At 36.9% G+C, this 15,899-nt stretch overlaps 1 protein-coding gene across 6 annotated transcripts in view; it reads right to left on the bottom strand.

The window, feature by feature from the left end:
- ASH1L (ASH1 like histone lysine methyltransferase) overlaps window positions 1-15,899 on the bottom strand; it is a 201,577-nt gene that overhangs the window by 99,673 nt on the left and 86,005 nt on the right. For all 6 annotated transcript variants that reach the window (XM_043875874.1, XM_043875873.1, XM_043875872.1 and 3 more), the window contains one exon: window positions 2,897-3,641. In XM_043875874.1, coding sequence (XP_043731809.1) covers window positions 2,897-3,641 — 745 coding nt within the window. The remainder of the gene's footprint in view (window positions 1-2,896; window positions 3,642-15,899) is intronic.

Below are 15,899 nucleotides of genomic sequence, written 5' to 3'. Positions count from 1 at the left end.
TAATAGTTTTGGATAATAGTGCCAAGCTGAAAATAACCCAACAGTGAAACAGAAAACTCTACATTTTGCAGCAACATGGATAGATCTAGAGATTATCATACTCAATGAAGTAAGTCATAAAGAGAAAGACAAATACCATATGATATCACTTATACATGGACTCTAAAATATGACACAGATGAACCTATCTATGAAATAGAAAAATTCACAGCATAGAGAACAGATTTGTGGTTGCCAAGAGGGAGGAAGGATGGAAAAGGGAAGGATTGGGAGTCTGGGATTAGCAACTGCAAACTAATATATATAGGATGGATTAATAACAAGGTCCTACTGTATACCACAGGGAACTATATTCAATATCCTGTGATAAAACAATACAGAAAAGAAAACGAGAAAGAATATATACATAAATATACCCACACACATATATGCATAACTGAGTCACTCTGCTGTGCAGCAGAAGTTGATGGATCACCTATATTTTAATAATTTACAGAAAACCTATATTATACACAAACAATGGATAACACATAACAACAAAAAAGAGGTAACTACAGCTACATGCAAAAACAGAGATGGTTTTACATTTATATGTTAAGCAAAAAAGGAATGGCACAAAAGCATATATTCTATGTAATTCCATTTCAGTGAAGTTCAGGAAGGATAAACTAAACTATCAATGTATTGTCTAGCATTGAATACTTAAATGGTATAAAAAAAGGTATAAATCAGAAGACTGATTATAGCTACTGGCAAGGAAGTGGTGTATGACTGGGAAAGAACATGGAATATTACCAATGCTCTTTCTATACATTCACCCATTCTATATCTAAAACTGAGTTTTGTAATTTTCTAGGCATAAAGTTCTTATAGTAGTCATATTTTAATCTCTCACATATAGTTTAACTCCTTTTTAGTTCCTAATTTTATTATTCCCTTTTTTTCTTATTGATCAACCTTATCAGAAGTTTATATATTTTATTAATTATCATTAGTATTACTAATGTTGGTCTTCAGGGATTCTCTCTACTATAACTTAGTATTATTTTGTTAATTTAATGTATATGTTTTATCTCTGTCACATTTTGGGAATTATTCTAATTTTTCTGATTTCTTAATTGGACTCTCTGTAACCAAGCAAGAGCTTGTGGGGCATTCCCAGGACAGACCCCTCCCTTATATAGTTTTCTCTAAACTTATGTAGAAAATAGCATCTGATGCACATTTCCTGAAGTTGTTTTACAGATGGTAAAACGACCATCAAATGAAAGAAATTAACTACTTGATGATCCTGAACACCACAGACCTCCTGGCTCCTAAGGACTGATAACGTAACCTCCGTGACACCATCCTGTTACCTCACCATCAACCATTCAGAGATCTGTGCATGAGCTGATCATATCCCTAGGATGCTCTTCCATCACCTTGTCTTTAAAAATGTTCTCCTAAAACCCACCAGGGAGTTCAGGTTTTTTAAGCACTAGTTGTCCTCAACTTCTTGCCTGGCACTCTATAATAAATGCTGCACTTTCCTTTACCACAACTCTCTGTCAGTAGTTTGACTTTACTGTATAAAGGCAATCAGATACCAGTTTTGTTCAGTAATATCTTCATTCATAAATCTTCAGCATTCTTGAAAATAACATAAGCATTACTGGCTATAAATATCCCTCTAGGTACCTCTTTTGATACATCTCAAAGTTTCCATATGTAGCACAGTATTCATTCAGTTCTAAATATTTTTAATACTTTAATTTAAAAAACTACAAAAATCCATTGGGAATATAACTTATAGAAACTACATATTATATGCAATCTTGATAAATAACTGGTAATAAACACAGCACTAACTCATACCTTATACAAGAGTAAATTTCAACTGATTTAAGACCTATATGTAAAAAAGTAATATATAATCCTTTGAAGAATAATTAAATTATTACATATTCTTAGCATGCAGTAATATGATACTATATATACTAAATTACAAGATCTTCAAGATATATAAAAAGTTATCATTTACATAGAACAGCCTTGTATATGTACATATTTGTAAATGCATCAAGAAGAGTAAAAAAAACCACAATAAACTGTTAATAGTCTTATCCATGAAAAGAATAGGATTTGAAAAGAAATGAGATTATGTGAAAAGATAATTAAAACTCTTGAATCAGTACACTTCTAGCTTCACAGATTTATTTGTAACTACATATTCTCTCAGGAAAAAAGTTTAAATCTCTATAAGAAAGTTTTTTTTATAGATGTATGCATAGAGAGCTACAAAAAAACCTCTGTAAACAGTGGTCCGGTGGTTAAAACTCCACACTTTCTCTGCAGGGGGCACAGGTTTGATAACATACACTGTGTGGCAAGACCAAAAAACAAAACAAAATCAAATAATCTTCAGGGAAAGAATCTGATTGGATATATAACAAAAGGATTAAATGATCTTTCCAGGGGGTAATTTCTGACTTTCTGCCCTACATCTTTTGGGGAAAAAGTAAAAATATAAAAAAGAAGCCATTAAAAAACAATCTAACATGCATGAAGACTTAGAAAATGTATTTGATGACAGGGATGACAAGTTTAGAGCTTAGAGGAGATAAGATAGTCTGACAGTAAAAATAATTCTGCTCACATAGTTATACAACATAATCTTTCTGGGTCTTGATTTCCTCATCTGTATAGTGAGCGCCTTGGCTACATTGTTACATTTCCCCTTTCTTGTTAATTATTCATAATTTTGACAACCAGAAGTAAGAACACTTAGAACAGAACAGATCTTTTGTAGTGAAAAGGTTACTAGATCAACTGAACAATTCAACTGCAAAGATATGTTAAATTTGTACATAAGCTAGTTTCCTCTACACAAATAAAACCTTAAATGAGGAATTACCTTTTAGCATTCTCCTCTTCTTCTTCTTCGTCTGGGAATGGCTTCTGCTTTTTCTTGGTCTGTTCTTCCAATAGCCAACTTTTCCTCTTCAATCCCTTTTTATGGTCTGGATTCAGGTTTACACTCTGAACAACAGCTTCAATAACATCTGTAACTGTATCAGGACCAAGGTGCAGGGCTGTTCCTTCTTCGCCTTCATTTAATTCTGAATCAACAAATTGGGCAGCTTGGAATGCTTGCATTGATACCACAGCCTGGAGAGGACATTTCCGAGGTCGACCTGGTCTGCGTTTAACAAAGTTATTCCCTGTCCTGGCCTGTCTTTGAAGTTTTTTGGCTTTTAAAATTTTATTGACATGGTCCAGGTTTTTCTTGGTGGCCAAGATTTTGTCATAATTGCACATTTTCCGAGCTTGGCGCTGCATAGCTTCTACTACACTTCTCTTAATATGATGTGGAGAATGGCTGCTTGGCAACTTTTCAGAAAGGAGTGAGAGGCTACTACTGCAAGAGTCACTGGGGGCTGCAGGCACTAGAAGGCTGTCTGGTTTTCCTAGGGTTCGCTCCTTGCTGAGGCTGTGGCCTGGACTGGAGGAAGGTGGCACAGAAGCAGATGCAATCACAGCATCAATATTTTTCTCCAGGGGCTCTTGGTCCTCATGTTGTACCATTCGCTGCAGCAGACTATCCACAGAGTCATCCCCAGAAGAAACCAATCTTGGACTTCGAGAGGGAACTCCATTCACTAAATAAGACAACAAATCACATGTGATAAAAACTGAACACAGCTAGTTACTCAAATAACTTTATAGAAGATAAAAGATAAGGAATACCACCGTATTATTCACAGCAAGATTAAATATCATAATATCATACACATTTGTCTTTCACGGGCAAGGTTCCTGAATAAGGTATTACAATAACCACAGTAAATTCAAAGTTGGCCCATGGTTCCCTAATAACACATGGGTAAAAAACCAATTCTTACTCTGAGACGAGGAGCAGAAAGAAGAGTTTCTTTCTTTATTACTACTATTTTGGCTGCACTGCGTCTTTGCTGCAGTGCTCGGGCATTTCACTAGTTGTGGTACACAGGTTTAGTTAGATCCCCATGGCATGTGGGATCTTAGTTCTCCAACCAGGGTTTGAACCCAGGTCCCCTGCACTGGAAGGTGGATTCCTAACCACTGGACCACCAGGGAAGTCCCTAGAATTTATTTCTTTAAAAACAAAAGTTCAGTTAAGAGATATGACAGCTAAATATTGAATAAAGAACTAAAACTTTAAATACATATGATGTTTCTATAATACAACAGTGTGTGCTCAGTTGTGTCCAAACTCTTTGCGACCCCATGGACTTAGAGCCGGTCAGGCTCCTCTGTCCATGGGATTTTCCAGGCAAGAATACTGGAGTGGGTTGCCAATTACTCATCAAGAGGATGGATCTTCTTGACCCAGGGATCAAATCTGAGACTCTTGCGCCTCTTGCATTGGCAGGTGGGTTCTTTACCAATAGCGCCACCTAGATAGTTCAGTGCTTTTTCTGACAATGTTTTAAAAGTGCAAAGGAATAAAAGAAATTCTCTTCTTGGGAAAAGGTTTAAAATTAGAAAACATCTCTATAAACTATTTTAGAAAGAATACATGTTGATGGTAAGATTTGAAAACAAGTCGTCTTACCTATAAAATAAGCTTATGGTTACCAAAGTGGGGCTGCTGCTGCTGCTAAGTCGATTCAGTCGTGTCCGACTCTGTGCGACCCCATAGACGGCAGCCCATCAGGCTCCCCCATCCCTGGGATTCTCCAGGCAAGAACACTGGAGTGAGTTGCCATTTCCTTCTCCAATGCATGAAAGTGAAAAGTGAAAGTGAAGTCGCTCAGTCATGCCTGACTCTGAGCAACCCCATGGACTGCAGCCCACCAGGTTCCTCCGTCCATGGAATTTTCTAGGCAAGAGTACTGGAGTGGAGTGCCATTGTCTTCACCAAAGTGGGGAGGAGGAATAAATTAGGAGTTTGGGATTACCAGATTAACTGAATCACTTTGTTGTACGTCTGAAACTAATGCAACATTGTAAATCAAATATACTTCAATAAAAAGCAAAAGCAAAAAACAAATGGTCTTAGATAAACCTTACCTTAGAGACCCCAACGATTTGGTGGTATTTGTTTGGTGTCTACAGCAACTTTTGAAGACTATAAATAATGTGGGACATTTTCAATTTCCTCTGGCAAGCTATATTAGTGTTACAATGTTATAAAAATAATAGGTCATTTCCCAAGATGCCGAGTTTACTGTAAGTGATCACCGGTTACACTTCTTCAAAGTTAATCAATGGATTTCTAATCTATTTGATTTTAAAATGTGATACTATTTTAGTTATTCCTTTACAAATTCTAGCCACTCTAGATTACAATCTCATCAGACTACAAGGAAATTTTTCTCAAATTACCAACATCTTCCTTCAAATATATCCAATTGTCTCATTTAAATTCAGTATTTTTAAAATGTCAAACTTTTAGCTGTATTTTTTCTTTTTTAGAAAACTTTTTATTTTCTGTTGAGGGTACAGCTGATTAACAATGCTGTGATAGTTTCAGCTAAATGGTAAAGGGACTCAGCCATACATATACGTGTATCTGTTCTCCCCCAAACTCCCCACCCATCCACACAGCCACATAACTTTAAGCAGAGTTCCATGTGCTATATGGGCCTCCCTCATGGCTCAGTTGGTAAAGAATCTGCTTGCAATACAGGAGACCCAAGTTTGATCCCTGGGTTGGGAAGATTCCCCGGAGAAAGACATGGCAACTCACTCCAATATTCTTGCCTGGAGAATGCCATGGACAGAGAAGCCTGGCAAGCAAGTCCATGGGGTTGCAAAGAGCTGGACATGACTGAGCGACTAATACTCACTCACTCACTTGTTCGCTATACTGTAGGTCCTTGTTGGTCATCCATTCAAAATACAGCAGGGTTGTGTCCATTTCAAACTCCCAAGCTATCTCTTTCCCCAGTCGTAAGCCCCCCAACCATAAGTTCCTTCTCTATGTCTGTGAGTTCTGTTAAGTTCATTTCTTACAATCATTTAAGATTTCATATGTAAGGAATGTCATATGCTAATTCTCCTTGACTTAACTTCACTCTGTATGACAATCTCTAGGTCCATCCATGTTGCTGCAAATGACATTATTTCATTCTCTGTAATGGCTGAGTAATATTCCATTGTATATATGTACATCTTCTTTATCCATTTCTCTGTTGGTGGACATTTAGATTGCTTCCACGTCTTGGATACTGTAAACAGTGGTGCAATGAACACTGGAGTGTGTGTATCCTTTTGGACAATGTTTTTCTCTGGGTGTATGACCAGAAATGGGATTCCAGGGTCATAGTGTAGCTCTATTTTTAGCTTCTTAATGATCCTCCATACTGTTCTCCACAGTGGCTATACCAATTTTCATTCCCAGTAACATTACAAGTGGGTTCCCTTCTCTCCAGACTGTCTCCAGCATTTGTTGTTTATAGATTTTTTTTTTAAATGATGGTCATTCTAACTGGTGTAGTTTTGACTTGCATTTCTCTTAATACTTAAGAATGTTGAGCACCTTTCCATGTGCCTCTTGGCCATGTATATGTCTTCTTTGGAAAAATGTCTATTTAGGTCTCTTTAAATATTTTCTTGGGTCCTTTCTCTCTCTCTTCTCCTTCAAGGACCCCTCTAATGCAAATGTTGGTGAATTTGACTTAATAGCCTAAGAGGTCTCTTAGGCTATCTTCATTTCTCTTTATTCCTTTTCTTATATTCTGTTTTGTGGCACTGATATCTACCATTCTGTATTCCAGGTCACTTTGTTCTTCTGCTTCAATTATTCTGTTATTGATTCCTTCCTGTGTATTGTTCATCTCTGTTTGTTCTATGGTTCTTCTAGGTCTTTGTTAAACATCTCTTATGTCTTCTCCTTTTTTCCCTCAGAGGCCCTGGATTATCTCCATTATCATTATTCTGACCCCTTTTCTGGAAGGTTGCCTATCTCCACTTCATTTAGTTGTTTTTCTAGGGTTTTATCACAGTCCTTCATCTGGGACATAATTCTCTGCCTTTTCACTTTGACTTTCTATAACTGTGGTTTTTGTTTTGGAGGTTGCTGGACTCAGTTCTTCTTGCTTCGTCTGACTGCCCTCTATCTGGTGGATGAGACTATCAAAGAGCTTTGGGCAAGTTTCCTGCTTTCAGCTATGTTTTATATCACCACTCTTTAAAATCTTGCCTCCACTGTTTTTATGATAACATACTTTGATTACCTTCCAGTTACTTGTGACTGAATTAACTTTAGAGATCCTCAATCCTAAATACTTGTCATTTACCTTTTAGACCTACTTCCCCACTGGGGAAATGTTCATTCTCATAGTTTCAAAGTAATCCTTCTGATTACTTTTCTCAGTGAATGATACCATAAAGCCAACTATTCAAGATTCTATATACTGAGAACCAATCATGTGGCTGGGATCATTTGATCTAAGCTCAGACAAAATCATCTAACTTATGCTCCCCACAAGCCATAAACTTTTGTCTTATGTTAGTGTGATTTCTTGACCCTATCTACTTTTCTTCATACTACTATAACAATTCAAGACCAAGCTAATCTTATCTCCCTGCCCTAAACTGCTTGCAGGGCTATTAAAACATGTATACACTCCTCTGATGCTTCTCATACCAAGTGAGAGTATCTAATTCCCCTCCCATGAATATGAGCTGCCCTTAGTAAGTTGCTTCTAGCTAACAGAATTTGATGGAAATATGAATGTGGTGATTTCTAAGGTTATGCTAGAAAAGGAACACAGCTTTCACCTGGGTCTCTCTCAGGACACATGCCCTTGGAACCCAGCTTCCACACTGCAAGAAAGTATAAGAATAATTCCTGGGTTCAAAATCCCGAAAATTATTTTTGTCTGCTCTTTCCTATCATCAACTGCCCAGAAATACCAAAGGTTTTTAATTCTTAAGAATAAATTTAGAACAGAATCTTAAAATGGGTGTACTGTTTGGAATTTCATTCCTGAGCCACTCACCTAGGGCTACCTCACACCTTACTTTATAAATTGATTCCATCTTACCAAATTCTAGCCTGCCAATTCTCAGTTTTGTTTTGTTTTGTTTTTTTCTTAATTTATTTTTGGCTGTGCTGAGTCTTCCTTACTTTTCAAGGGCTTTCTCTAGTTGTGGCGAGGGGGAGCTACTCTTCGTTACAGTGCTCAGCCTTCTCATTGCCATGGTTTCTCTTGTTGCAGGACACAACCTTTAGAAGCTGGGCTTCAAAAGTTGCAGCATGTGAACACAGTACTTGTGACTTGTGGGTTCCAGAACATGAGTCCAGTAGTTGTGGTGCATGGGTTTAGCTATCTTGTGAAATGTGGAGTCTTCCCAGATCAGGAATTGAACTTTTTTTTTTTTTAGGAATTGAACTTTTGTTTCCTGCATTTGCAGATGGATTCAGGGAAATCCTACCTCTCTGTTTTTTGTTTGTTTGTTTGTTTTGTTTTGGGAGTCTGCTCCATCTAGGACATTATGCTGGGCATGCTATATTTTACTTCTGGCCACACTGCATGACATGCAGAATCTTAGTTCTACGACAAGGGTGATCACACCATCGTGGTTAACTGGGTCATTGAGATATTTTTCTTTCTGACCCCATGGACTCTAGCCCACCAGGCTCCTCTGTCCATGGAATTTTCCAGGCAAGAATACTGGAGTGGGCTGCCATTCCCTTCTCCAGGTGTCTTGCCAACCTTCAGATTGAACCTGGGTCTCCTGTACTGCAGGCAGATTCATTACCAACTGAGCTACCAGGGAAGCCCCTTTTAACTTTAGTCAATCTAATATATATGAAACAATATCTCACTAAGAATTTAACTGCATTTTCCTAATAAGTGAGCGTACTTTCATGTGTGCTTAGTCGCTCAGTCATGTCCGACTCTTTGTGACCCCATGGACTGCCAGGCTCCTCTGTCCATGGTGATTCTCCATGCAAGAATACTGGAGTGGGTTGCCATGCCCTGCTCCAGGTGATCTTTCCAACCCAGGGATCAAACCCAGGTCTCCCACGTTGTAGGCGAATTCTTTACCATCTGAGTCACGAGCAGAGCCCTTGTGTCTCATCAAGTATTTTCATGTGCTTCACTGCAACTCATAAGCAGTCTTTTGAAATGATGCTATTCAAAAAATTTCCCCATTATTTTCATTGGGTACCTTCACTGGTTTGTTTTTTATTTTTATTTTTTTAAATTCTATTGAGATATAATTGACATAGGACATATATTAGTTTCACATGTACAAGAGTAATAATGATTTGGTATTTGTATATACTGCATAATCATCACCATTACCATGCATAGTTACAAATTCTTTTTACTTCTGTGTGTTTTTCATTTTCTAAATGTCTTTAGAAGAGCAAAAGTTTAAAAAGTTGATGAAGCTCAGTTTATCTAATTTTTTTTTCTTTTTTGCTTTAATAGTTCGTGCTTTTTATCCTACTTAAGAAATCTTTGAATACCCCAAGGTCATAAAGATTTCCTACTAAGTGTACTTCTGAAAGTTCTATAGTTGGAGAAACTACATACAGGTATATATTCTATTTCAAGTTCAATTCTACATATGGTATAAGGTCAACGATCTTTTTATTCCATAAGTATATCCAGCAGTTCCAACACCATTTGGTACAAAAGATTATCCCTGCTCCACAAAAATACAGTATATGTGCAGAAAATCAATTTAAAAAATCTATGGGAATGTCTATTTTTCCAGTGTCTATTCTGTTGCATTGAAAGATCTATATATCCTTTCACCAAAAACAGTCTTGAATAATTTATAGTACGTCTTTGTATCGGTTAGTAGAAGTCTTCTAATTTTGTTCTCAAAAAGAGCATACATGTTTTACCTTTTAAGATATTTTATGTATCTATATAAATTATAGAGCTTGGAACTTTATATTTTAAAAAGCCAGCTGGAATTCTGATTGAGATTCCATTAAATCTATCACTTAATTTTGACAGAAGTGACATTTTAACAATACTGATTCCTCCCAACAAATGATTAATCTAGAATATCTATTTAATCTTTTAACCATTGTTAATAATGCTTCATACTTTTTATCATATAGATCTTATATATTTGTAACTTTTAATACAATTGTAAACCATATTTTGCTTACATTTCAATTGCTAATTATTCATTGCTAGTACACAGAAATACATTTTATGTTTAGCTTATATCTCTCTCTTAAACTCATTTACTAGGTATAGTAGCTTTTTTCTGACAGATTTCTTAGAAATTTTCCTATGCATCAAATCATCTGTAAATAGAATTTTTTTCTTCTTCCTGTCTTACCTGTATGCCTTTTATTCCTAAGAATTGGGGTTTTGGGGTGGGCATTTTTTAAAATTTTATTTTTAATTGGAGAATAATTGCTGTACAATGTTGTGCTGGTTTCTGCCACACTTCAGCATGAATCAGCCACAGGTATACACATGTCCCCTCCCTCTTAAAACTCCCTCCTTTCTTCCGCCGCCACATCCCACCTTACTAGTCTGTCACAGAGCACCAGGATGAGCTCCCTACGCTATAGAGCAACTTCCCATTAGCTATATATTTTACATATGGTATTGTATATATTTCAGTGATACTCTTTTTCAATTCGTCCTACTCTCTCCTTCCCCCTCTGTGTCCATAAGTATGTTCTTTATGTCTAAGTGTCTATTCCTGTCCTGCAAGTAGGCTGATTCATCAGTACCATTTTTCTAGATTCCATATATATGCGTTAATAAACTATTTATTTTTCTCTGACTTCACTGTGTATAAGAGGCTCTAGGTTCATCCCCCTCACTAGAACTGACTCAAATTCATTGCTTTTTATGTCTGAGTAATATTTCATTGTATATATGTACCACATCTTGTTTATCCATTCATCTCTTGATGGGCATCTAGGTTGCTTCCATGTCCTGGTTACTGTAAACAGTGCTGAAACGGACATTGTGGGCATATGTGTCTTTTTCAATTATGACTGTCTCAGGGTATATGCCCAGTAGTGGGTCATATGGTAGTTTTGTTCCTATTTGTAAGAAATCTCCATAATGTTCTCCATATTGTCTGTATCAATTTACATTTCCATCAACAGTGCAAGAGGGTTCCCTTTTCTCTACATCCTCTCTAGCATTTATCGTTTGTAGATTTTTTGATGATGGCCAGCCATTCTGACTGGTGTGAGGGGATACTTCACTGTAGTTTTGATTTGCATTTCTCTAATGCAAGGTGTTGAGTGTTTTTTCATGTATTTATTAGACATTTGAATGTCTTCTTTGGAGAAATGCCTGTTTAGGTCTTCTGTCCATTTTTTGATTGGGTTGTTTTCATGATGTTGAGCTGCTTGTGTATTCTGAAGATTAATCCTATGTCAGGTGCTTCATTTGCAATTATTTTCTCCCATTCTCACGGCTGTCTTTTCATCATTTATGACTTCTTCTTAAAGTAATTATTGCTATATACATCCCTACTGGCATTTTCTTAATTGTTTTGAGTTTGTTTTTGTAGGCCTTTTCCTTCTCTTGTGTTTCCTGCCTAGAGAAACATTTGTTGTACAGCTGGTATGGTGGTGCTAAATTCTCCTTACTTTTAATAGCTTTTGTGTTTAATTTTTGTTAGTTTGATTAATATCTGAAAGAATTGGTGCTTTTCAAGTGGATGTCAGATTCTGTCAAATGTTTTCTCTTTAGGTACTTAGACAATTGTGATTTTATTAACAGTAAGCTGTTAATTTCATAATCTATTTTCTAATGTTAATCCAAACTTGCATTTCTGGAATAAACTCATGTGGACATGGTATGCTAATCATTCAACACACTGGATTCAATTTGATAATATTTTGTATCATTTGCATTCATGCATAGAAACATGGTCTATAGTTTTCTGGTAATGTGTGTGTTGCTTGGTTTCAGAATCAGGGTAACGGTGGCCTCATAAAATACGTTGGGAAAATGTTTCTACTTTCTGGAATAGTTTTTGTATAACTGGTATTCTTTTCCTTGAATGTTCATGATTAAAACTATTTGGGTCTTGAATTTTCATTGTAGAAAGGTTTTAAACTATAGGTTGAATTTATTAAATAGATATGAGGCTATTTAGGCTATTTGTTCCTGAGTTTGTTAATGGTTTTTCTCTTTTTATCAAATTTATTGGCAAAACACTGTTCATTATGCTCCCTTATTATCCTCCTGTGGCATGTAGCAATTGCAGTGATATCCTTTTTTTTCATTCTTGATGCTGTTAACTCAGTTTCTTTTTTCTTAATCCTTTTGGCTAGAGTTCACATTTTTTAAAAAGATTTTCAGATAAGGAATACACCTTCAGACACAGAAGTGCATGCAGAACACCAACTACAAGAGTACCTGACCAAAGGAAAATATATAGAACCAGGCAAAACTCAGGAGGAGGAAGGAACTAGGGGGATAAACAGGAGTGTTAGTAGGACTGGAGGTGCCCGTGGCGTGTGGGGGAACTGAAGCAGGGGTCCGACCCCCACATCAGGGCAACTGTCTGAGTCAGAGGAGAAACATCTAAGGCTGGGAGTGAAACAGCTGATCTGTGGCTGTTCTCATTCACACCTGTGGAATGAGAATCAGAAAGTCCTTGCTGCAGCCATACATACCCCAGACAGGGAAGCAGGTCCCCTGGAAAGCGCAGCAGCTGGGAGCTGGAGTTTAGGGATTGCAGAGCAATCCCAGACGAGGGTTGCTGTTGACTGCGGAGAGATGGATTGAGGGGATGTGAGGGAGGAGACTGTGGTGGGAAATGCCTGTGGAGGAAAGCCCGGCAGCCATGGAAGCAAGGCGATACTGCTGAGTCATGTGTAGGGGGTGGAGCCATCACTATAGACTCTCTCTCCTCACAGGCCAGCATGTGGAGACGGGAGGGAGGTTCAAAAGGGAGGGGATATATGTATACATATGGCTGATTCATGTTGAGGTTTGACAGAAAACAACAAAATTCTGTAAAGCAATTACCCTTCAATAAAAAAATAAATTAAAAAAGAATGTTTTCAGTAAACCAGTATAAGCTTTCAGTAAATTTTCTATGCTGTTAAAGCTAAGAAGACAGACTTAGCTATACCCCATAAATTTTTATGTATTATCATTTTTATTCAATTTAAAAGATATTTCTGGACTTCCCTGATGGTACAGTGGATAAGAATCTGCCTCTGAATGCAGGAGACACAGGTTCAATCCTTGGTCTGGAAAGATTCCACATGGCGAGGGATAGCTAAGTCTATGAGTCGAACTACTGAAACTTACCCACCTACAGCCTGTGCTCTACAACAAGAGAAGTCACCACAAGGAGAAGCCCGTGCAGCACAATGAAGAGTAGTCCCTGCTCACTAAAACTAGAGAAAGCCTTTGTGCAGCAACAAAGACCCATCATAGTCAAACAAACAAACAAAATATTTAAACAAATTTAAAAAAATTTTATCTGTGATTTCCTCTTTGACTTATGGGGTATTTAGAAGTGTGTTGTTGGGCTTCCCTGGTGGCTCAGTGGTAAATAATCCACCTGCCAATGCAAGACACATAGGTTTGATCCCCAGTCCAGGAAGATCCCGCACGACGCAGAGTAACTAAGCCATGTGCCACAAATACCGAGCTCATAAACCGCAACTACTAAAGCCTGTGCTCCTAGAACCCATTCTCCACAACAAGAAGTGATGAGAAACCTGTGCACTGCAACGAGAGTAGCCCCAGCTGCGGCAACTACAGAAAAAGCTCATGAAGCAACAAAGAAACAGCAAAATCATAAATACATGAATATTTTGTTTTAAAAAGAGGTGTGTTGCTCAATTTTCACTTTTTGGGGGGGAATGTCAAGATACCTTATGTTACTGAATTCTAATTCAATTTCACTGTGTTCTTAAAATATATACTATGATTTCAATCTTTTAAAGTTTATTAAGAAGTTTTACAGCCCAGAGTATGATAATATCTTGGTATAATTTCACATGAACTTCAAAAGAATATGAGAAAAGGGTGTTGTCTATTTACTTACTGAAAATTCCTGGAATGCTTCAATTCTTTGGTAAAGCCATGTTTCCAACTAACATGATTTTTCTGTGTGAAGAACATTTCTAGTACTGTAAATCTGCTGACAACAAATTCTTTAAGTTTGTTTTTCTGATAATGTTTATTTTGCCTTCATTTGTGAAGGGTATTTTTCTGGTTCAAGAATTTTAAATTGATAGGTTTGGTTTTTTTTTTCCTTCCCTGTCAGCATTTTAAAGACATCATTTCACTATCTTCCTGGTTAGGATTTGTGGAACTTCATGGACCTATGGGTTTACAACGTTCATTAAGCTATTAATTATGGAAGATTATTTTTCAGATGTTTTTTATACCTAACTCCCTCCTTGTAAGACTCAGATCCTATGTATGTTGGCCTTCCTGATATTGTACCACAAGTTAATAAAACTGTGTTCATTTTATATCAGTCTTCTTATCCCGCATTTACACTTTATTTTTATTATTTTTTAAAAAAATTTTGGCTGTGCTGGGAGTTTGTCCTGGCATTTGGGCTTTCTCTAATTGCAATGCGTGGGCTTAGTTGCCACAAGGCATGTGAAATCTTAGTTTCCCGACCAGGGATCCAACCTGCGTCCTGCGTCCCCTGCATTGGGAGGGTGTACTCTTAACTACTGGACAAACAGGGAAGTCCCTACACTTCATTTTAGATAGATTTTAATAGTATTGTTGCAAGTTCAAAGAATTTTTCTTCTGGAGTGTCTAATCTGCTGTTATCCCATTCAATGAAATTTTCACTTCAGATATTTATCATCTAAAGAAGTTAACCTTGGATTTTAAAAATAGCTTCCATTTTCACTATTCACTATATTCATGTTTTCCTTTAAATCCTCAAGGATAGCTATTTTAATGTACTTGTCTGTTAATTCCATCACATAGTATTTCTGTGCCAGTTCCCACTGACTATTATTCCATATTCTATTTAGTCATATTTTCTTGCTTCTTGGCATGTCTATTAATTTTTGATTGATGCCAAATGCTGTAATGATACATTGTTAAAGTGTTTCGATTTTGCTGTCTTCCTTTTTAAAATGTTAAGTTGGAGAAATTGAATATACATAGTTCTGGTTGATTCATCTGCCTTTCAATTGCAAGATAAAGGCTGGCATTCCTGTGTTGCTGGAGTAAATGAGAATGCCAGGTAAATCAAGATCAAGGATACCCTAATCAAAAAAGAAACTCAGCTTTACGATGAAGACAAATTAAACTCGCCTTTGGCTCTGCAAGGCAACTGGAGGCGCTACCAATCTGCAACAAAATTTTATTCAACTTTTTCTTTGTCTCACAGGCAATATACAACTGCATGAAACACAGAAGGTGAGTGTGAGCTTGTGTTCAGGAACTCTTTTTTCCGCTTCACCCAAAGATAAAACTGAAATAAGGATCCAACTTCTGTGATAGATTTGTTTCTATCTGATCTTACACTGGAGTCACCATTAGGGTGTTACACATTCATGAAGGGAAATGTGATGGAAACCTCTGTCTGCTAGAGCCCTAGGCTTTGTTCTTTGTCTCTTATTAACTGAATGTGTTCCAATAAGCAGGCTCAATATAACCAGGACTCAAGTAGGTGTCAAAGACCTCTAATGCTATTTGTTTTTGTTGAATCATGCTTTCTGGACATTTCTGGTTTTCTATTTACTTATTTCAAAGTTCAGCAAGGTATTCAGAAGTGTTTCCCACATTTTACTTAGTTTCAGGCATCAAGAAGATTGCTTACTCTGCACATCTAATCTACCACACTGGTGGAAATAAAGAGCTCTAATTTATTTCAATGTAACCTGAATTCCAATAGTCTCCTTTCCTCACCTAAAGCCTCCAAACTGCTCTCACTTTACACCTGTTTTTCTAAAAATATCTTCCACAATCATTTCACACTTTCTG

Source organism: Cervus elaphus, chromosome 20 (assembly GCF_910594005.1).
Source record: "Cervus elaphus chromosome 20, mCerEla1.1, whole genome shotgun sequence".
Classification (NCBI taxonomy): Eukaryota; Metazoa; Chordata; class Mammalia; order Artiodactyla; family Cervidae; genus Cervus; species Cervus elaphus.
Note: the sequence above shows the minus strand (reverse complement) of the source record. Positions and strands in the feature narration are given on the sequence as shown.